General features: G+C 39.0%; 2 protein-coding genes across 4 annotated transcripts in view; one reads left to right on the forward strand and one right to left on the reverse strand.

The window, feature by feature from the left end:
* aox5 (aldehyde oxidase 5) overlaps nucleotides 1-21,097 on the forward strand; it is a 43,554-nt gene that overhangs the window by 4,738 nt on the left and 17,719 nt on the right. The window contains exons 2-12 of the mRNA XM_041263587.1: nucleotides 2,526-2,583; nucleotides 3,047-3,143; nucleotides 3,501-3,609; nucleotides 4,584-4,710; nucleotides 7,030-7,091; nucleotides 7,361-7,444; nucleotides 9,173-9,253; nucleotides 9,802-9,946; nucleotides 10,708-10,800; nucleotides 11,484-11,635; nucleotides 13,105-13,198. Coding sequence (XP_041119521.1) covers nucleotides 2,526-2,583; nucleotides 3,047-3,143; nucleotides 3,501-3,609; nucleotides 4,584-4,710; nucleotides 7,030-7,091; nucleotides 7,361-7,444; nucleotides 9,173-9,253; nucleotides 9,802-9,946; nucleotides 10,708-10,800; nucleotides 11,484-11,635; nucleotides 13,105-13,198 — 1,102 coding nt within the window. The remainder of the gene's footprint in view (nucleotides 1-2,525; nucleotides 2,584-3,046; nucleotides 3,144-3,500; nucleotides 3,610-4,583; nucleotides 4,711-7,029; nucleotides 7,092-7,360; nucleotides 7,445-9,172; nucleotides 9,254-9,801; nucleotides 9,947-10,707; nucleotides 10,801-11,483; nucleotides 11,636-13,104; nucleotides 13,199-21,097) is intronic.
* LOC121322950 (gastrula zinc finger protein XlCGF7.1-like) lies at nucleotides 17,259-20,271 on the reverse strand. 3 transcript variants are annotated; one of them, XM_041263599.1, is made up of 2 exons: nucleotides 19,914-20,271; nucleotides 17,259-18,730 (listed from the first exon to the last, which is right to left on the reverse strand). In XM_041263599.1, exon 2 carries the CDS (start codon nucleotides 18,717-18,719, stop codon nucleotides 17,751-17,753), a length of 969 nt encoding a protein of 322 aa, XP_041119533.1. In that variant the 5' UTR covers nucleotides 18,720-18,730; nucleotides 19,914-20,271; the 3' UTR covers nucleotides 17,259-17,750. The 3 variants fall into 3 exon arrangements, with proteins under 3 accessions (XP_041119533.1, XP_041119532.1, XP_041119534.1); XM_041263598.1 differs by having other exon boundaries at nucleotides 17,259-18,733; XM_041263600.1 differs by having other exon boundaries at nucleotides 17,259-18,757.

The raw sequence follows: 21,097 nt of genomic DNA on the forward strand, positions 1-21,097 counted from the left end.
AAGCACGTTTCTTTAACCACTGGACCACACAGCCTCCTAATTTATATACAGACACACACAGACAAAACTCCACACGGTGAAAGTCGACAACTAAATATTTTGGCATGTTCAGTTTTTTTTTTAAAAGGCATATTTAGTTCTTAAAAAGGTGTTTTACAAAGTGGGGACAGCCCCACAATGTCATTTTTTCAGGAGTTACTATCTTTGTGGGGACATTTCCTCAAATTTTGTGCCCACATTGATAGTAATACCTGCCCACACACACGGTGATGAAACAGAAAAGGGTCCTGGTTATCTGATAAAGCATGTTAATCATAATCTGTCACACCTCTTTATTGTGTCTCATGACTCTCAGCTGGTCAGTAATTCATTTTCACCAGGGAACATTGCCAGTGTAGTAAACCAGTAATGAAACCTCAGAGCCATGACCTCAGAGTCAGCTGATCTGGGGGGATGAGCCCATGATAGAGTCAGTGGAAGTGGTAGAAAATTGACCAAGGTCATAGCCAACAAATTTAAAGTACTTAAAGAATAATTTTTAGTAAATCTTACTGAAAGAGCAACTTGAATCTGAAATATTGGTTCACTTTACTAATGTATTCTTCTTCTAGTCTAGAATTGCTTGGTATGTCACTTTCTGTTTCAACCCGTCACATCCTGGGACTTTTTAAAACTCACAAGTTTAAAAGATCCATCTGGTTTCTTCGAAGGGGCACGCAATCATGTCTTCTGTCTAAGTGCAGCTGGTATACCAGAGTGTAACCATTAACCTGTCCCCCTGCAACACTGCCCTGTTCCTTTGTCTGACACCTCCCAGGTTTCTCTTTAAAATGTATCATCATGTTGTAGGTTCCTCATGAAAGATGCACACGCATTATGGTTCTGGGTTGCTCTAATATTGAGTTCTCTGTTTTCAATGAACTGCTGTTGAGCATGTGCCAGGACTGAACAGCCATCTTCATTCCATTCAAATTATATGACAATGTTACCTTTACCCCTTGTCTCTCTGTATGAACAGTTCCATGAAAAAAGTATTTGCCCCCTATCTGATTTTCTGCATTTTTGCACATTTTTCACATTGAATTTGGTCAGATCTTTTTTGTGAGGGAGTCTGAGAGAAAAAAATGACACCAAATTTTGGCGCTTCTTTCATTTGTTTGGTGTGCAAGATAATCAAACAAGCAATCTTCAGGTGTGAAAAACCCAATTAAAGGGATAGTTAGGGTCAGCTGTTTGAATACTTTGTAGAGGCACGTCATACCACAATCAAAATAAATTCCAATAAAAAGTTATTGATCCCTATTAGTCTGGAAAGGGTTACAAAGCCATTTCTAAGGCTCTGGGGCTCCACCAAACTACAGTCAGAGCTATATTGTCCAAATGGAGAAAGTTTGGGACAGTAGTGAATCTTCCTAGGAGTGGCCGTCCTGCCAAAATCTCTCCAAGAGCAAGGCGTAAAATCGTCCAGGAAATCACAAAGAACCCTAGAACAACATCCAGGGATCGGCAGGCCTCTCTCGCCTTGGACTAAGGTCAGTGTTCATGACTCCACCATCAGAAAGACTCTGATGAAAAATGGGATTCATGGCAGAATAGCAAGGCAGAAACCACTGATCACTAAGAAGAACATTAATGCTCGTCTCAAGTTTGCCAAAAAGCACCTGGATGATCCTCAAGAGTTCTGGAACAAAGTTCTATGGATAGATGAGTCAAAGGTAGAACTTTTTGGCCAACATGGGCCCCGTTATGTCTGGCGAAAAGCAAACACAGCATTCCACAGTAAGAACCTCATACCAACGGGCAAGCATGGTGGTAATAGTGTCATGATTTGGGGATGACTTGCCATCATTGAAGGAACCATGAATTCTGCTCTGTATCAGAGAATTCTGCAGGAGAATGTCAGACAATCCGCTTATAAGCTGAAGCTGAAGCGCAGCTGGGTCATGCAGCAATGATCTGAAAAACACAAGCAAGTCTACATCAGAATGGTTGAAGAACAAGAAATTTAAAGTTTTGGAATTGCCTCGTCAAATTCCAGACCTAAACCCCATTGAGATGTTGTAGCAGGACCTGAAAAGAGCAGTTTATGCTCGAAAACCCACAAATGTCATTGAGTTGAAGCAGGTCTGCATGCAGGAGTGGGCCAAAATTCCTCCAGGGCACTGTAAGAGACTGATGAATAACTACAGGAAGCGTTTGGTTGCAGATATTGCTGCTAAAGGTGGCGTAACCAGTTATTGAGTCTAAGGGGGCAATTACTTTTTCACACGGGGTCATTGGGTGTTGCATAACTTTCTTTAATAAAAAAATGAAATAAGTATCAACATTTTGTGTTATTTGTTCACTCATGGTCCCTTTTACCTAATAATAGATTTTGGTTGAACATCTGATAACACTTACTGTCAAAAATATGCAAAAAAGCAGAAAATCAGACAGGGGGCAATTACTTTTTCATGGCACAGTATGTAGAATTGAAAGGACACACGATACAAGGGAACTATTAACATGTGTTTTCAATGTTCTAGATTGTTGAGAAGAATGCAGATCCTGAAGTTATGCTGTTGACTTACTTAAGAAAGAAAGGTACCGCTGTACTCCATAAACTTGCATTCATCTAGGACCGGGGATTTTCTAATTGTACTTCCAGTCTCTTGTTTGGCCAGTCAGTGTAAAGTCTCTTGTTCAATCTGTCTTTTTTTAAAATACTAATTTATTGCATATAGTTAAGTGCATTTTTATAGAAACAGAAATGTGTATTAAAACTGTAATAAACACAATTCCCATGCCTAACTTTCAAAAAGGTACATAAAAATGTCTTTGCAATAATAGAAATGCGTGGCTGGTTTCTGACATAAAACGAATATTTAAAAATGTAAACCATGCCATTGGAGTTGTAATCAAACAACATTTCAAGTAATGGAAAGGGCCAAATCAATAAAATAATAAATGTAATGATGATAATCAGTGTCAGGGGATATTGTCTCAGGACGTAGATAGTCTTCTGTTATAATATCTGCTGTGTGTGACTCGGACCCCTGTTTTGCAGTTCGGCTCACAGGGGTGAAGTATGGGTGTGGAGGGGGAGGCTGCGGAGCATGCACTGTGATGATCTCCCGATACGACACCCTCCAAAGCAGGGTCCTGTATCCTTCTGCTGCATCAGACCCCATGTAGATTCATGCCATTGCAATTCAATCCTATTGGAACCTGCGTTTACAAATAATACAGTGGAATACAGTAAATACGTTCAAAATTATGTAATAGGCATAGAAATAAGACTCCTACTGCATAGTAGTTTCACCCATTCCAGGTTTTAATAATAATAATAATAATAATAATAATAATAATAATAATAATAATAATAATAATAATCTTTATTTTCATATAAAATAGTAAGTGTTCCACAAAGGGTGTCTGTACCACACCTGAAGTATTTCAGCTCATTAAAGTAATCCTCATCATCATCACCAATGTCATGTTTCCTGAACTCAGCCCGTTAGTCATTTCTCTGTCAATGCCTGTCTGCTGCCCATCGTTTCACTGCATGGCGCTGCCGTGACGACTGTGGAAGGGGTAGGGAGCACCAAGACCAAGCTCCACCCCGTGCAGGTGAGAAAAACAAAACGCATTCTGAAAGAGAGAGAAATGGGAAAATGCCTGGATTGGACTGTTTTTGCTTTTGCATTTTAACTGACCCAAACATTCATACAACGGGTTAAAATTAAGAAATAAATTGAGAAATTGTTGGTATCCATTTAGTGTGTTTTCCAGTATTGTGATATTTTTATATTGTTTTGGTATTGGACGTTGCATAAGTCCAGCGCTTTTGATAATAAACTCTATTCCTCACACATAAGTAATTTTCATGTTACTTATGTTGCCTAAAGATTACCTGATTCGAACTTCTCATGTGGATACCCCATTGCTTACGTAATATTAAAAAACACATAATACAGTGGACACAGCTTTACCAAAGCAACATTGGCATAAAAAAAGGAAAGCTATCTACAAAAAATGAAACAAAGCACCACTATGTCTTTTGCAGATCATGCCTGTTTTATTAACACTGAAAAGAGCCCTTGTCAAAGTGTTTAACTAGAAGTTTAGTTTTGCTCAATGAAACTGCAATCATGCAACAGTAACAAGGATAGACGTAAGACTTCCACTGCATAGCAGTTTGATCCATTCCTGGTTTAATAAAACACACATGAGCTTGTAACCTCTACACTGTGGCTAATCAAACTTGCATTAAAGCCTGGAATGGGTGAAACTGTTTGTAACAGGAGTCTTATTTCCATCCCTGTTACTGTTGCGTGTTTGCAGTTCTTGTTGAATCTGTATAATGGGGTGCGCTGACTTCATGCTTGTGAATGTGTGTGTTTTCCTCTCTCTGTCTCCTATGTGAAGTTGTTGCTAAATGTAGTGTGGTGCCGTAGCCTTATATTTCACATTGTGCAGTTCTTGCTGAGTGACTGTGTGTGTGTGTTTCCCTTTCTCTCTCTTGCTGAATGTGTAGTGGGTGCGTGGAACTTATGTTTGACACTGTGTGTGTGTGTTTCCCTTTCCCTGTCTCTCTTTAAAAGGAGCGCATTGCGAAGGCTCATGGGTCGCAGTGTGGTTTCTGCACCCCTGGCATGGTGATGTCCATGTACACCCTGCTGAGGAACATTCCAGAACCCTCCATCGAGGATATCAGGGAGGCTCTCACAGGTACCCCGGGTCTCTAAAGCAGCTCATTCAAGGCTCTTAATAAATGTTAAAAGAGTGCCAGGGCAACCGGTAGATGTAATGGGAGTGGACTTAAAAGTGAGATGGGTTTGTATGCAAGACTTTTGTTGTAGAAAACAGATGAAAATGAATATTAGAAAGCTAATAACTATGTCTAAATGTAGTCTTAAGAACATAAGAAAGTTTACAAACGAGAGGAGGCCATTCGGCCCATCTTGCTCGTTTGGTTGTTAGTAGCTTATTGATCCCAAAATCTCATCAAGCAGCTTCTTGAAGGATCCCAGGGTGTCAGCTTCAACAACATTACTGGGGAGTTGATTCCAGACCCTCACAATTCTCTGTGTAAAAAAGTGCCTCCTATTTTCTGTTCTGAATGCCCCTTTGTCTAAACTCCATTTGTGACCCCTGGTCCTTGTTTCTTTTTTCAGGCTGAAAAAGTCCCTTGGGTCGACACTGTCAATACCTTTTAGAATTTTGAATGCTTGAATTAGGTCGCCACGTAGTCTTCTTTGTTCAAGACTGAACAGATTCAATTCTTTTAGCCTGTCTGCATATGACATGCCTTTTAAGCCCGGAATAATTCTGGTCGCTCTTCTTTGCACTCTTTCTAGAGCAGCAATATCTTTTTTATAGCGAGGTGACCAGAACTGCACACAATATTCAAGATGAGGTCTTACTAGTGCATTGTACAGTTTTAACATTACTTCCCTTGATTTAAATTCAACACTTTTCACAATGTATCCGAGCATCTTGTTAGCCTTTTTTATAGCTTCCCCACATTGTCTAGATGAAGACATTTCTGAGTCAACAAAAACTCCTAGGTCTTTTTCATAGATTCCTTCTCCAATTTCAGTATCTCCCATATGATATTTATAATGTACATTTTTATTTCCTGCGTGCAGTACCTTACACTTTTCTCTATTAAATGTCATTTGCCATGTGTCTGCCCAGTTCTGAATCTTGTCTAGATCATTTTGAATGACCTTTACTGCTGCAACAGTGTTTGCCACTCCTCCTACTTTTGTGTCGTCTGCAAATTTAACAAGTTTGCTTACTATACCAGAGTCAAAATCATTAATGTAGATTAGGAATAGCAGAGGACCTAATATTGATCCCTGTGGTACACCACTGGTTACCACACTCCATTCTGAGGTTTTTCCGCTAATCAGTACTTTCTGTTTTCTACATGTTAACCACTCCCTAATCCATGTACATGTGTTTCCTTGAATCCCAACTGCGTTCAGTTTGAGAATTAATCTTTTGTGCGGGACTTTGTCAAAAGCTTTCTGGAAATCTAAATAAACCATGTCATATGCTTTGCAATTATCCATTATCAATGTTGCATCCTCAAAAAAATCAAGCAAGTTAGTTAGACACAATCTCCCTTTCCTAAAACCATGTTGACTGTCTCCCAGGACCCTGTTACCATATAGGTAATTTTCCATTTTGGATCTTATTATAGTTTCCATAAGTTTGCATATAATAGAAGTCAGGCTTACTGGTCTGTAGTTACCTGGTTCAGTTTTGTTTCCCTTTTTGTGGATCGGTATTACGTTTGCAATTTTCCAGTCTGTCGGTACCACCCCTGTGTCAAGAGACTGCTGCATGATCTTGGTTAGCGGTTTGTAAATTACTTCTTTCATTTCTTTGAGTACTACTGGGAGGATCTCATCCGGCCCAGAGGATTTGTTTATTTTAAGAGCTCCTAGTCCCTTTAACACTTCTGCCTCAGTTATGCTAAAGTTATTTAAAACTGGATAGGAACTGGATGTATCTTCATTTGTAAAAACTTTAATATATAAATAGCAAATATATATAATATATTTGCTATTTTTTTTCTTCATCTACGATTTTTCCATTTGTATCTCTTAAACATTTAATCTCCTCTTTGAATGTTCGCTTGCTGTTGTAATATTGGAAAAACATTTTGGAATTGGTTTTAGCTCCCTTAGCAATGTTCATTTCTATTTCTCTCTTGGCCTTTCTAACTTCCTTTTTGACTTGCGTTTGCAGTTCCGTGTACTCTTTCTGCGTACTTGGTCCTCTTGGTCCTTTTTTAATGCTCTGTAAAGTGCCTTAGTCTTCATCAGTGTTACTGTCATAATTCAACAGGCTGGGGTAAAGTAATGCAGGCCCAGGTTTAAACCAAACTGTGGATCCTACTAATGAAGGCTATAATACAACTATATTACTTTGATGAGTTCAGTATCCTATATAACAGAATGTGAGATAAGCATCGTGAAAATTCAAGGGGGAACACTAATGACCAATGGGATTTTTTTTTATCTTTGTTCTTTTTAGGTAACCTGTGTCGCTGTACAGGATACAGGCCCATCATAGATGGCTTTAAGACCTTCTGTGGAGTAAGTATTGTGTAGTGTACAGCGACCCCTAGTGGTCAGCAAATACCCCCCTCTGAGAGATAACCAGTCAGCATCAGCGTTGGAGTTGAGGGAGCCAATGAAACCCAGACTGTGCTTATGGAGAGCATAGAAATAACTTCTGAATCAAACCATTTTCTGGGGCAGGTTTTCATAAACAGAGATTGCCGTCTGTTGATACCATTGTCTGTGTCACACCTGCTGCTAGTGTTTCCAGGGTTTCCTAATTTGGTGCATGTTTTGTTCTCCAGACTTCAAAGTGCTGTCAGAATGGAAATGACACCAAGAAATGCTGTTTGGATCAAGAGCCTGAGCTGAAACAGGAGGACAATGAGGTAGGTCTTACTTAGAGATTTATTTTGGAACAGAAACCCGGACCAGAAGACAGAGCAGGAAATTTACACAGATACTAGCAGAACCAGTAGCAGATCACAGCATTACCAGCAATGGCAGCACAATGGACATGGGATGCTGTCTTGATGTAGTAGCACACTGCCAGTTACTGATAGGGTAGAATGGGACTGCAATGCATTACCAGCAGTGTACACTGGTTGTTAAAAGTACACACCAAGGCAATAGGAACTGAAGTTGCAGTAAGGATTCAAGGAAACACATGTACATGGATTAGGGAGTGGTTAACATGTAGAAAACAGAAAGTACTGATTAGAGGAGAAACCTCAGAGTGGAGTGTGGTAACCAGTGGAGTACCACAGGGATCAGTATTAGGTCCTCTGCTATTCCTAATGTTCATTAATGATTTAGATTCTGGTATAGTTAGCAAACTTGTTAAATTCGCAGACAACACAAAAATAAGAAGAGTGGCAAACACTGTTGCAGGAGCAAAGGTCATTTAAAATGATCTAGACAAGATTCAGAACTGGGCAGACACATAGTAAATGACATTTAATAGAGAAAAGTGCAAGGTACTGCACGCAGGAAATAAAAATGTGCATTATAAATATTATATGGGAGATACTGAAATTGGAGAAGGAATCTATGAAAAAGACTAGGAGATTTTGTTGACTCTTTGTTGATTATGAAAAGTGTTGAATTTAAATCAAGGGAAGTAATGTTAAAACTGTACAATGCACTAGTAAGACCTCATCTTGAATATTGTGTTCATTTCTGGTCACCTCGCTACAAAAAGGATATTGCTGCTCTAGAAAGAGTGCAAAGAAGAGCGACCAGAATTCTTTCGGGTTTAAAAGGCATGTCATATGCAGACAGGCTAAAAGAATTGAAACTATTCAGTCTTGAACAAAGAAGACTATGTGGCGACCTAATTCAAGCATTCAAAATTCTAAAAGGTAATGACAATGTTGACCCAAGGGACTTTTTCAAACTGAAAAAAGAAACAATGACCAGGGGTCACAAATGGAGATTAGACAAAGGGGCATTCAGAACAGAAAATAGGGGCACTTTTTTACACAGAGAATGGTGAGGGTCTGGAATCAACTCCCCAGTAATATTGTTGAACCTGACACCCTGGGATTCTTCAAGAAGCTGCTCGATGAGATTCTGGGATCAATAAGCTACTAACAACCAAACGAGCAAGATGGGCCGAATGACCTCCTTTCGTTTGTAAACTTTCTTATGTTCTTATGGTAATTGTGTATAATGTTCTATATTTCCCAATAATAATTGTATAATGACCAGGTTAAGGGTGCAGTACAGCAGTGCAAATAGGAGCATGTGCTCACATAATAAGTACATGGGCTGGTATGAGGACCTGGACTTGTATGCAAGGCTATTTTAGAAAAGACTTGAACAGAACGGAAAAAGTGTAAATTCTATGAGTTCCATTTTACGATATGCCCTTGTGTTTATCACTGTTACTATCACAAGTGACCATGCTGGGGTTCTAGTGCAGGAATTCATATAAACATTTCTTGTATTTGACCTAATCTCAGTGGTGGGGTTGCTTGGGGGCACATGGGATTATGTGCTATGAAACTAAAGCAGTAACTGCATTTAAAAATAGGCATCAGCTCCTATTTGTGTGATTATATAGCAAGATGATGTAATAAAACTGCTTTGTCAAGTTCTCTGATCCTCTTTGACAGATCTCTAGCGAATTGTTCAAGATGGATGATTTCTTACCACTGGATCCCACACAAGACCTAATTTTCCCTCCTGAGCTGATGGTAAGACAGATGACTGTGTGCCATATCTACTGAATGATCTGAACATTTGCGAATCTAAAGCTGTATTAATCCCACTGGTGATATTCAATAGATCAATAAAATACCTATGCAATCTGTTACACTTCACCAGTTTAATGACTTCTGTTATGTTACAAAATATTGCAAAAATGTTAATGACAAAAAATGATATACAATTTGATTCTGTCTGAAGTCAAACATAGTCATAGGTTTTTTAAAATGCAAAATACTTTTTTAACTTTAATTTTCATCTAGTAATTAATTTGCAACTGAGTAGAGAGCTTACATAACTAGAAATATCAGGGTGTAGCACTAAGAGGTTACAAATTAAAGGACGGACACTGCCGATATCCCATGTACAGTGTGAAAGCGTTTGCTTCATTTATCAGACACTAATTAGATACAAATGGTACAATGCTCTTGTTAAATAATTTATATCATGTTAGAAGGGATTGCAAAAGATGTAGGCTGTGGAAAGCACGGTGATGGCTGAGCTGTGTTGACTGCGTTCACTGTGTCCCTGTGTGTAGCTGCTGGCGCGCCAGCAGGGGAGTAGCAGGCTGGTGTTCCAGGGGGAGAGGCTCCGCTGGATTTCTCCAGGGAGTCTGGCTGAGCTTCTGGAGCTGAAGGCACAGCACCCCAACGCACCCTTGGTTATCGGGAACACCACTGTAGGTGGGTGAGTTCACCAAATACATTGAAACACTGCTAACCCAGACATGCAGGAAACCATTGTACCATTGATTGTGATACATGACTCTGTTCTGAAACTCCATGGTCTGACAATGACAGTGTGAGTGAGCTGAACATGGTTTGGCTGTGGTACCTTATACCAAGCATGGTGTGGCAATGGGTAAGCAAGGACAATCAAGGCTGACCATGTTAATAGATCATGTTTGAATCACAAGCTGTTGATTAGTTTAACAGTTATATACAGTAGAATGGTACAGATGGAAACTGATCAATGCACATTTTATTAAGGGTCTAAAACAGTAAATTCAGCTCTTAGCAGGACAAAATGGATGCAGTTGGAGATAAAATAAAGAAAGGATGGTGTGTTTGGGAATTCAGTTTCACTTTTTACTTGCTGTCACTTCATGGAAAACAAAATGCCCAGTTTAACCATGTTCAATAAAAGAAAACAAGAAAGCAAAGGTGTATTAAGACTGGAATAAATGCAATTCATATACATAATTGTTAATAATAATATATCAGGTTTGGGGGGTATTGTCTCAAGAAGTATATCATTTTATGTTATAATATCTGCAGATTTGCCTTCCATTTGGTTAATTGTTCATGTTTGATTAACACAGCAAAAATATCTCTTTTCAGAAAATAAATGAGGCAACATGGTTTAAATTGGATACACCCTACACATGACCTGTACATTTTACCTTGTCTTCCATTTGAAATCCTTTACTATGTGTTTCCAATAGGGCCGAATATGAAGCTGAAAGGAGTGTCCCACCCTCTGATCATCGCCCCCACAGGGATTGTGGAGCTGAGTGTTGTGAAGATCTTGGAGGATGGTAAGGAACTTAATATTGGCGCATCCGAGAGCTTGCAAACATCAAATAGGGAAATGTAAAAGAAGATCACATAATGTGACATTTGATGCTGCTTATTATTTAATCAAATCTTTGGAAATTCCAAGGATAAAAACACATTAATTTATTTTAATATGTATAGTTCATCTTTAAAGCCTGTGCTAATAGTAATTTAAATAAGTAATTTAGAAATCGATTCTGGTCTGCATGCAGAACAATCTGGTATATATTTCTGTTTGTTTCCGGCAAATATATTTTTAACTTTCATCTAATAACTGACAGTTGTGCAAGTGTGCAGCAGTTAATAAACTCATGCAAGATTTAAAAAATGACAGGAAGGGACCCTTTTCTATTCTTATAAAAGTTTCTCATAGTATAAGTACAGACAACTGTAACGTAGCATATTGAAAGCATGGTTAAATATAGCTAAGCATTGTAAAGACCAATGAAGCATGGCAAGCCAGGGTAAACCAGAGTAAATTAGTATTATAATAATGGGAAAAGCATGGGAAAAATGCAGTGCAAAAATACAGTAGTAAACTTGTATAAGGATTGTGTTGCACCATGACATTGCTCTAATGTATAATGAGGAAACAGCTGCTTTATTGATCAGTCACAAATAGCTGAGACAAGCATGTTTATACTGAACTATATGGTTTCTTGAGGGATCTCGTTTGGCGCGGGGTGCAGCCTGTCTGTGATGAAGGACGAGCTGAAGCGTGTCGTGTCCGAGCTGTCAGAGGAGAAGGCGGAGGTTTACCGAGCGCTGCTGCAGACACTGAGCTGCCTTGCAGGGAAACAGATCCGCAATATGGCCGTAAGACCACCGCCTGACACTTCTGGAATACTGTTCAATTGATTTATTAACATCAGCATTAAGAACGTCAATGGAGAGCCTTAACACCATCACTGCATTTAAAACTCTGACTGCTGCAATGGTGTTAATGCTAAACCATGGATAAGTTTGAATAGGAGGTTCATTAGTCATTTAGATCCCCTAAATACAGGCCCTTGTCTTTATGCAGAACCACTTTTCACCACTACAAATTTATTTTTTAACCAATCCGCCACTGACACGACAGCTGAAATTAATTTGTGTATCGCCAATTAATTTAAAAAAATTATTCTGTTATGAAAGAACAAAAGTTCCGTTCCACTGTACTGAAGAGTGTTTAACTAATTTGATGGGCAACCAGGTTTATTTTACTGTCGTATGATATTACTATATGGTACAAATTGTAGTTTTGTTTTCCAGATAATTCTAAATTATACATTTAATAAATATCAATATCAAGGGAAAAAAAAACACACAATTTACTAACATATACATACAGGGTCATATATATATATATATATATATATATATATATATATATATATATATATATATATATATATATATATATATATATATATATATATATATATCTATATATAGATATATATAGTATTTCCATAAGTACAAATATATTAATTCTATATAAGTCAAACATGCATTAATTTGATATATGTAATACAGTCAATTCTCATTAATATGAATTTCAAGGGACCAGCAAAAAAAAAAAAAAAAAAAAAGGATTCTAAGTCAGATGCATCCTGTCAGTTTTTAAATTTCAATTACAGAACAATGACAAGTATTATACATTTAAAATTACTGTGCTTTGTATTGAAAATACAGTTGAAGTGAATTTTAAAATGCATACATTGTAAATTAACTGCACTTAAAATCTGCATATCCCATTCTGATCACTGGCATTTAAACCACAAAGCACAGCGCACTCAACATCAGGGCAATGAGCAAATCAGAAACACTGATGACTTGCATCCACAGTTTGCCATTAATAGGCCTGAATTATTGTATCCCGGTTTTTCAGATTGATTGACAAAGTACTTGCAGGAATGTTAAAATATGCAGATTTATTTTTCTTGTACAGTGGTGCATCAGCCACTGCTTTCAATGCCACCTCTTTTGTCATCATGATGGTGACAGTGTGGAAAGCAGTGGCTGATGCACCACTGTACAAGAAAAAGAAATCTGCATATTTTAACATTCCTGCAAGTACTTTGTCAACCAATCTGAAAAACTGGGATACAATAACACAGTCCTATTAATGATGGAAATGGAAATGGCACTGATGAATGTGAACTGTGGCAACACAAAATGCATCATAGGATCAGTAGGCCCAAAACAACACTAAAATACATTACAGGAGTGTTAATGTGGATGCAAGCTAATACATTTAATTAATTATGTCAGTGCCTCATGTTCTGTGTGCTCGTTCACAGACACTGGGGGGAAACATCTTGAGTGCAAATCCCAAATATGACCTCAGCAGCATCCTGTCAGCTGGGGGCTGCACTCTCACCCTCGCTTCGAAAGGTAAGGAGTGGGGCTGGAACCAGATCACATCAATCGGGATATTATCCAGAACTTGTTTAGTCTTGATTATGTATTCTTCTGTTCTTAATAGATAAACGTAAAACTGTGTTTGTGACAGCTACTGAAAGGTAAAGTGCCTATACTAAGTATTCATCCCCCTTGGACATTTTCAGTTTGTTGTGTTACAACCTGAAATTTTGATGCATTTAAATTAGATTTTTTTTCCTTTGATTTACACAACCTGATCAACATTTTGAGGCAAGAGGCAAGAGAATTTTTATTGTGAAACAACAGTTAATGAAAAATAAAAATAAACTGAAATGTCTTGGTTAAATAAGTATTCCCCCCCCCCCCCCCAGTCAATACTTGGTACAACCCCTTTTGGCAGCAATTACAGCTGTGAGTCTTTTGGGGTAAGTCTCTACCAGGTTTGCACATCTGGATTGTGCAATATTCACCCATTTTCTTGGCAAAATTGTTCAAGCTCTGTGAAGCTGGATGGGGATCGTTGGTGGACAGCACTTCAAGTCTTGCCACAGATTCTCAACCGGATTCAAGTCTGGGCTTTGACTTGGTCACTCTAGGGCATTCACGTTCTTGTTTTTAAGCCACTCCAGTGTCCCTTTGGCTGTGTGCTTGGGGTGAAAAGTGAATCTCCGTCCCAGTCTTAGGTCTTCTGCAGACTGAAGCAGGTTTTCCTCAAAGATTTGCCTGTATTTAGCTCCATCAATTTTGCCCTCTACCCTGACAAACTTTCCAGTCCCTGCCGATGAAAAGCATCCCCATAGCATGATGCTGCCACCACCACGCTGTCACTTCTGCTGCGTTTCGCAGATTTTCACGTACTCTTTTTATTCGGTCTTATTTATTTTCTATTTACTCTGCACACACTCTTAACTCAGGGGAGACGTTAGGAGGACAGAGATGTTATAAACTCCTAGTGGTTTATGTTCGAGCACTGGACGAGCTGTAAGTATGTCCATATAACCTTTATTTAATAGGAAAGAAAGACATTCAAGACCCATTCATTTTAAGTTTTACGAATCAGAGCAATGCTCTTTCGCTTTATTAAAATGCTTTTAATATTGGAAAGGTAGGTTGATCAGACCACCAAATTCCAATACACACGGTCTACAAGCACCCACTTCTATATTTCAGTTTCATTCAATGTAACACTCTCTTAAAACCAAAACATAGTTTCAAAACCTTATAGCAATACAACCAATACATGTAAGATATAATAATGTTAGTAATATGCTTACCTCCCACTGTAAGGAAAAGTAGCGTGAACAAAGTAATCAGAATTGTCTTGTGGGGATCTGCAAATGATGGACCACATCACTCTGCCAAGCTGAGTCTTGATTGTGGTGCCCCTTTGCGAAAAGTGTGAGTTTTTATAGGATTCGTCTCCATAGGAATACATGGAGAATCTTTATCAAGTCCAATTCTTATCTCTTTGGCACACAACAGCCTAATAATTTAGAGCCTTGTGTCAGCAATTTTTCAAGATATGACACCTGGTCTACACATCCGATCATGATCTCACCCGCTCATTTCTCGACCCCTCCTTTATCTAAAAAGTTAGGTGAAACAAAGTTCACTGGACCCTTATTGTCCCCACAGGACCCTTACTGTTCCTTTATTTTATATGTGCAGACAAAGAGAATAATATTGTTTTGAATATATGAGTGTTGTTTGAAATATATACAACACTATTAGTTATGATTATATTGATTATATGTATTAATGTCTGCGTATATACTCCCTCAAGCCATTCTATTCTTCAAATTAGTTTTCCTTCTCTCTTTACAGGCGTGTGCTTAATAGATATTATAGGCAACTTCCATCTTATGTTTTTGTAATATAGAGTTAAGATTGTAATGTCTCTGTCCTATGAGTTTCCTAACAGCACGAACTCAGCTGAACTGCAGACGACCTCCTATTTTTTTTCAGCGGCACACAAACCAGCTAAAACCGGTTCGCTAGCTGTGCACTTAGCTTTCCAATTTCCAGCGATAATCAAGGTTTTTTCCAATTTTTCTATGGTGAGAAGACACTCTAACCTTGACGCTGTTTGATAAGAGAACTCCGCTCTTCATGCCAACTATCCCTTCACTTTCTGGCACGACTAAGACAGGCTCACAGCAAGTTATAAAGTTTTTACTTTCTTAAAACCCATCTTCTATTCTTTTTCTTAAAATTACTTTTTTATATTTCAATATCATAGTAAGCACATCAGGTATTTCATTCCATTCATCTTCCCCATTCCCCAACTTCTCAATATAGGAATAGAAGAGATGAACTAAGAGAAACCCCATAGCTGTTTAAATGTAAACTTTTCCTGATGAGAAACAGTTTTATACATTTTATCATAACAGGCAGTGTTAAGCATATGGTCTTACACGCACTAATAGTTTATAGTAAAAAGCAAGCATATTAAACCTTATTTTAACATTTAACAGCATTTTCTTAGGCTAAAAAGGATGCTGCAGAAACTTAGCATTCAATTCTGGGAATCAAGCCCATCTTGATAAGAAACCGCCTAAAAACTGGCCATTGCCCAAAAGCTGGCGATGTATCAAATTATACCAGTTTCTTACGGCATCATTTTATACCCAAAGAATGCATGATTTTCACAATTATTGATTAGAGCAGCATTAAACATTACATTTGATTACACATTTACATAATTTTCCAAACTAAAGATTATACAAACACTACAAAAGATTATAACACATATTATTGCATTAATACATTTCATTTTAAATTCTCTTAATATCTTTTTGGGTTTACATTTAAATGAGAGAAAGAAACACCTACAGAATCACTGCATTCAAACAAGATTCTACAGTGTTTATCCAAATGACTGCATGCCGGACATGAAGTCTGAGCCCAGTCACTGATGACTTGCTTTGGCACATATTACATGCACAATTAACAAGAGGATTATGTTTTAATTTGTGTGTCAGGGTTACTTCTGCACCATGTACAATAGTTCTGGATCTGTACACATTGTTACTATACATTTCTTTCTGCTCACATAGAGACACTTTAGAAGGGATGCCATTCATCCACAATACAGTAGGGGTCCAAAACTCACTGTTTTTCATATTTTCTGGTATCCAATTACTGTTCTGCCTCACATCATCAGTGGGCAAACTCACTACAACTGAATCTGAATCAGTTGATGAATCATGAGCCTTAGCTACTGAGATTCTCCATACAAAAGGATTCAATTTTTTACTGACCAGCCCAGCTGATTCAGCGTCACTTGCGACAACGCTTCACAGTAGGGATGGTGTTACCTGGGTGATGTGTTGTTTTGGGTTTGCGCCAGACATAACGCTTTGCATTTAGGCCAAATAGTTCAATTTTTGTTTCATCGGACCACAGAATCTTTTGCCACATATTTTCAGAATCTCCAGCATGCCTTTTTGCAAATTCCAAACAGGATTTTACATGGGCTTTTTTCACAAACGGCTTCCTTCTTGCCACTCTTCCATACTGGCCAGATTTGTGGAGTAGCTCAGCTATTGTTGACACATGGACAGTTTCTCCTATCTCAGCCATGGAACGCTGTAGGTCTTTCAGAGTTGTCATTGGCCTCTGGGTGGCTTCTCTGACCAATGCCCTTCTTACCCGGCTGCTCAGTTTGGGAGTACGGCCTGCTCTAAGCGGACTCTGGGTGGTGCCATATACCTTCCACTTCTTAATGGTCGACTTGACTGTGCTCCAAGGGATAGTCAGTGCCTTTGAAATCTTTTTATACCACTCCCCTGATCTGTGCCTTTCCACAACTTTATCCCAGAGTTGTTTTGAAAGCTCCTGGTAGTATCTTTGCTTTGAAAGCACTACGTAACTGTGGGACCTTACAAAGACAGGTGTATTTAATCTGAAATCATGTGAACCATTTTTATTGCACACAGATGGACTCCATTTAACTTACTGTGTGAATTCTGAAGGTACTTGGTTGCACCTGAGCTTATTTAGGAGTGGCATAGCAAAGGGGGTGATACTTATCTAATGAAGACTTTTCACAGTTTTTATTTTTAATTGACCCCCCCCCAATTTTTCACATATAAAGTGTTGCATTTATTTTCACTACAAGACTCCAAAACTATTTAATTAAATATCCTGGAGTAGCCTTTCTGTACTTAGTGTTGAAAGTGGTAATGCTGAATGGCACCTCTTCATGAATCTATACCTGAGATGAACATGACCAGCTGATCTGACATGGAATGACCGAGTTTCAAATGATCAACACAGGTAAGACCGATGCATGGGATGCTAACTCCTCGTTTCAAGGGTGACTGCCAATAAGAGATTAACAGGCTGCAAGGTAACAGTACACAACATCCACAGTATCACAATTCAAATACACCCTTACAATTAAATAGGCTTATTTTCTTACTGTACACATTAACAGAATCAATCACAACTCCCTGGAACATGGCCCAGAGAGATGCAGAAAAAGTTTGTCCTTCAACAGTAGAAGATTCAGAGGTTTGAGTTCAACAGTTTTTTATATATTTTTTCAATGCTGACTTTGCCCTCACTGAGGAGTCTCTTGTGCGTGACTCCTTTGGTGGGCCTGCAGGGCTGGTAACTGCCTGAAATTCTCCCCGCAGTCTGTGCAGCGATGCAGGGCGGCTCTCTCGTGGGTTTGCTGGTGTATCTTCAGGGAGTTGGAGTGGCGGAAGCTTTTCCCGCACTTAGAGCAGCAGTAGGGTGTCTCGCCAGTGTGAATGCGCTGGTGCGTTCTGAGGTTTTCAAGCCGGTTGAAGCTCTTGCTGCAGTCAGGGCAGCGATATGGCCTTTCTCCAGTGTGGATTCTCTGGTGCTTCTTGAGGCTTTCCAGCTGGTTGAAGCTCTTCCCACATTCCGTGCAGAGGTAGGGTTTCTCTCCTGTGTGGATTCGCTTGTGTGCTTTCAGGTGCGGCAGCTGGCTGAAACTCTTCCCACAGTCCGGGCAGGGGTACGGCGTCTCTCCGGTGTGGGTCCTACGGTGGGTCTTGAGGCTTTCCTGCCGGATGAAGCTCTTGCCACATTCCGCGCAGTGGAAAGGCTTCTCCCCTGTGTGTGTGCGCTTGTGAGTCTTTAGGCTCTCCAGCTGATTAAAGCTCTTCCCACAGGCGCTGCAGCCATACGGCCTCTCTCCTGTGTGGGTTCGCTGGTGTGCTCTCAGGTGGGGGAGTTGATTGAAGCTTCTCCCACACTCCGCACACTGATACGGCTTCTCCCCGGTGTGAATTCTCAGGTGCGTTTTCAGGTTTTCGTATCGGTTGAAATTCTTCCCACATTCAGTGCAGAAATGCGAGCCTTGCGACTTGCTGGGTCTTGCTGAATCGTTGAGGTGACCGGGCTCAATCTTGACAGGCTCCTCCTCCTCCTCCTTGATGATAACAGACCCCAGCTCGCTGATGTCCTTCGCAAACCTGTCAGGCTCCAGTTCAGGCATCTCCTCTTTAATATGCACACCATTCAATAGAGGGACCGACTTGGTGACCTGGACCGATTCCATCTTCAGATACTCTGCTGAATCAAAGAGATCATAATCACCTATGCCATGAAAAAAGATATTTATAAGTTGCATTTTTTTTTTTTTGTGTGTGTGTACAGTGCCTATGTCTTTTTGCAATTGTCTTATACACAAATACATGTTGCAGTAATTTGCAAATTAGTGATGGAGGATTTCTTAGGATATGTGAAAGTTTAAATGTTTAAAGGCCTTTAAATCCTAAAGATTAAATGCTAAGGAAATTAAACAGAAATACGATCGGTCAATATGAGGTCCCTATTCTCTGGTAAAGGACCTTAAATGTTGTCGTTCAAACTATATTTAAATTTAGTATAGCAAATACATAAATAAACCGAGAATAGTGTTTGGTGACAGCAGAAACCCTAACAGCAATATCAACTAGTATCTGGTTTGAATGACAAATTGTAGAAATCGAACAACTGGATGCAGAATGATTACTTACACAGCAACTTTATTACAGTACAGTATATCACAAGAACAACACATGCAACTGTGCTCTCTTCTCTAACAAAGCCAGGAGGTTTTGAATAAACTTTATGAACACACTTTGAACAAGTTACTGAACAAACAGGACGACCAGCATTAACACATGTAGGACTCTATATAATTTTACTGCTTTATTATTGTTTTACTAAAACTTTTTTTTTTTTTCACTTGTTCGCTCATAACTTTTGGTACCTAACGTTAACGTAAATATTTAAACTTAAACAAACACATAAACTTGCACTAAATTCCTAATTAAAAAGTTACCGGTACTTTTATTCTTTCATATGTTTACATTTTTGAAGCGGTATAGGAAAATAAACCGCTCACAAAGCACGTTCGCTTCTGTATGAGTAGATTTGTATTGCGAAGGACAACTGTCACTAGCACTAACTGGAATCAAGGATACAGTGTTGCACCTGAATAAGGGTGTGTAAACAGAATTATAATTTTTTCAGTTAGGAGCTAGGAGTTTTCATAAGGTGAGCAGTGAGGACGATAATAAAACTAATAGCGTTACAACATTAAGCTAATACAGGTTGATCGATCACGTTTTCCATCCAACCAATTCGCTTTCCTGAATACCCCTGACCGTATCTCTAAGTTTTAAGGGGCAAGTGGCGAAACCTCACGATAATTCAACCTGGACCATATGTAGTATGTAAGCCACTAATATTTTAATATTATCCTTACCTGTCGTTCTGTGTGTTGGGCTGCGTTCTTCTTTTACTACGTGGTATGTCAGTGGTTTTTTTTAAACAAGCTACTTCGAGATAAATGACCTGGAGCGTTGTCAAGACTTCAGCTTCATATCCGAAAACAACTGCTTTGTTGAAAAAACTAAACAAAAAAAAACAGTACGTAATAAATAAAATAAATACATTTTACAATATGAAATATTATCAGCCGTTGTACACTGAAATCGACATCATCACCGACCCTCCAAAAACAAAAACACAACTAGTACTTCCCTAAACACTGAAATCCACACGTTCCTCAGAGCAGGATATGAAACTAACGCCATTATGGCTCAATCGTAGAGCCGTAGCGTCTAGTAAGCAGTGCTGCAGCGAATGGCAAAATGGCGAACACAGCGCTGCAGTTTCATGCTCGGACGAACCAACCAACGCCCTCTCTCTTCAGCGCGTCACAAACGACGACAAAGCCAGCTTCGTGGGTGGGACAACACTGAACATACAATAAGCCAATAAGCGCGAAGCTTACACTGACACATGCCTTATTGGAATATCGACCTGCCAAACCAATCTGCGAAACAATCTTTTGTTTTACCAATTTATTACCAGGCAGGCGTTATCCATTTTTTTAACCATTGAACGCTGTTCCATTTAAAATGAAGTGTAGTAAAGCATAGGGCTGTAAGGCTCTAGTGTGGTAGTACACCTTTATATATACATGGTACATACAGTGCCTATAGAAAGTCTACACCCCCTTGGACTTTTTTCACATTTTGTTGTGTCAGTGCCTCAGAGTTTCATGCATTTAAAATGAGGATTGTTTCCCAGTTATCTACACCCCATACTCCACACTGTTAAGGGTGAAAAAAGTTTTTATTGAGAAAAAATATATATACTAAAAATATAAAACTGAAAGACCATAATTGGATAAGTCTCCACCGCCCTGAGTTGATACTTGGTGGAAGCACCTTTGGCAGCAATTACAGCTGTGAGTCTGTTGGGATAGGTCTCTACCAACTTTGCACACCTAGATTTGGCATTATTTGACCATTCTTCTTTACAAAACTGTTCAAGCTTTGTCAAGTTCCTTGGGGAATGTTGATGGACAGCAATATTCATGCCACAAATTTTTGATTGGATTTAGGTCGGGGCTCTGACTGGTCCACTCAAGGACATTTACCT

Source organism: Polyodon spathula, chromosome 11 (assembly GCF_017654505.1).
Source record: "Polyodon spathula isolate WHYD16114869_AA chromosome 11, ASM1765450v1, whole genome shotgun sequence".
NCBI classification, from domain to species: domain Eukaryota; kingdom Metazoa; phylum Chordata; class Actinopteri; order Acipenseriformes; family Polyodontidae; genus Polyodon; species Polyodon spathula.

Coding starts and splice junctions, on each gene's coding strand:
- LOC121322950 (XM_041263599.1), bottom strand. CDS start 18,719: ATGGAATCGGTCCAGGTCACCAAGTCGGTCCCTCTATTGAATGGTGTG.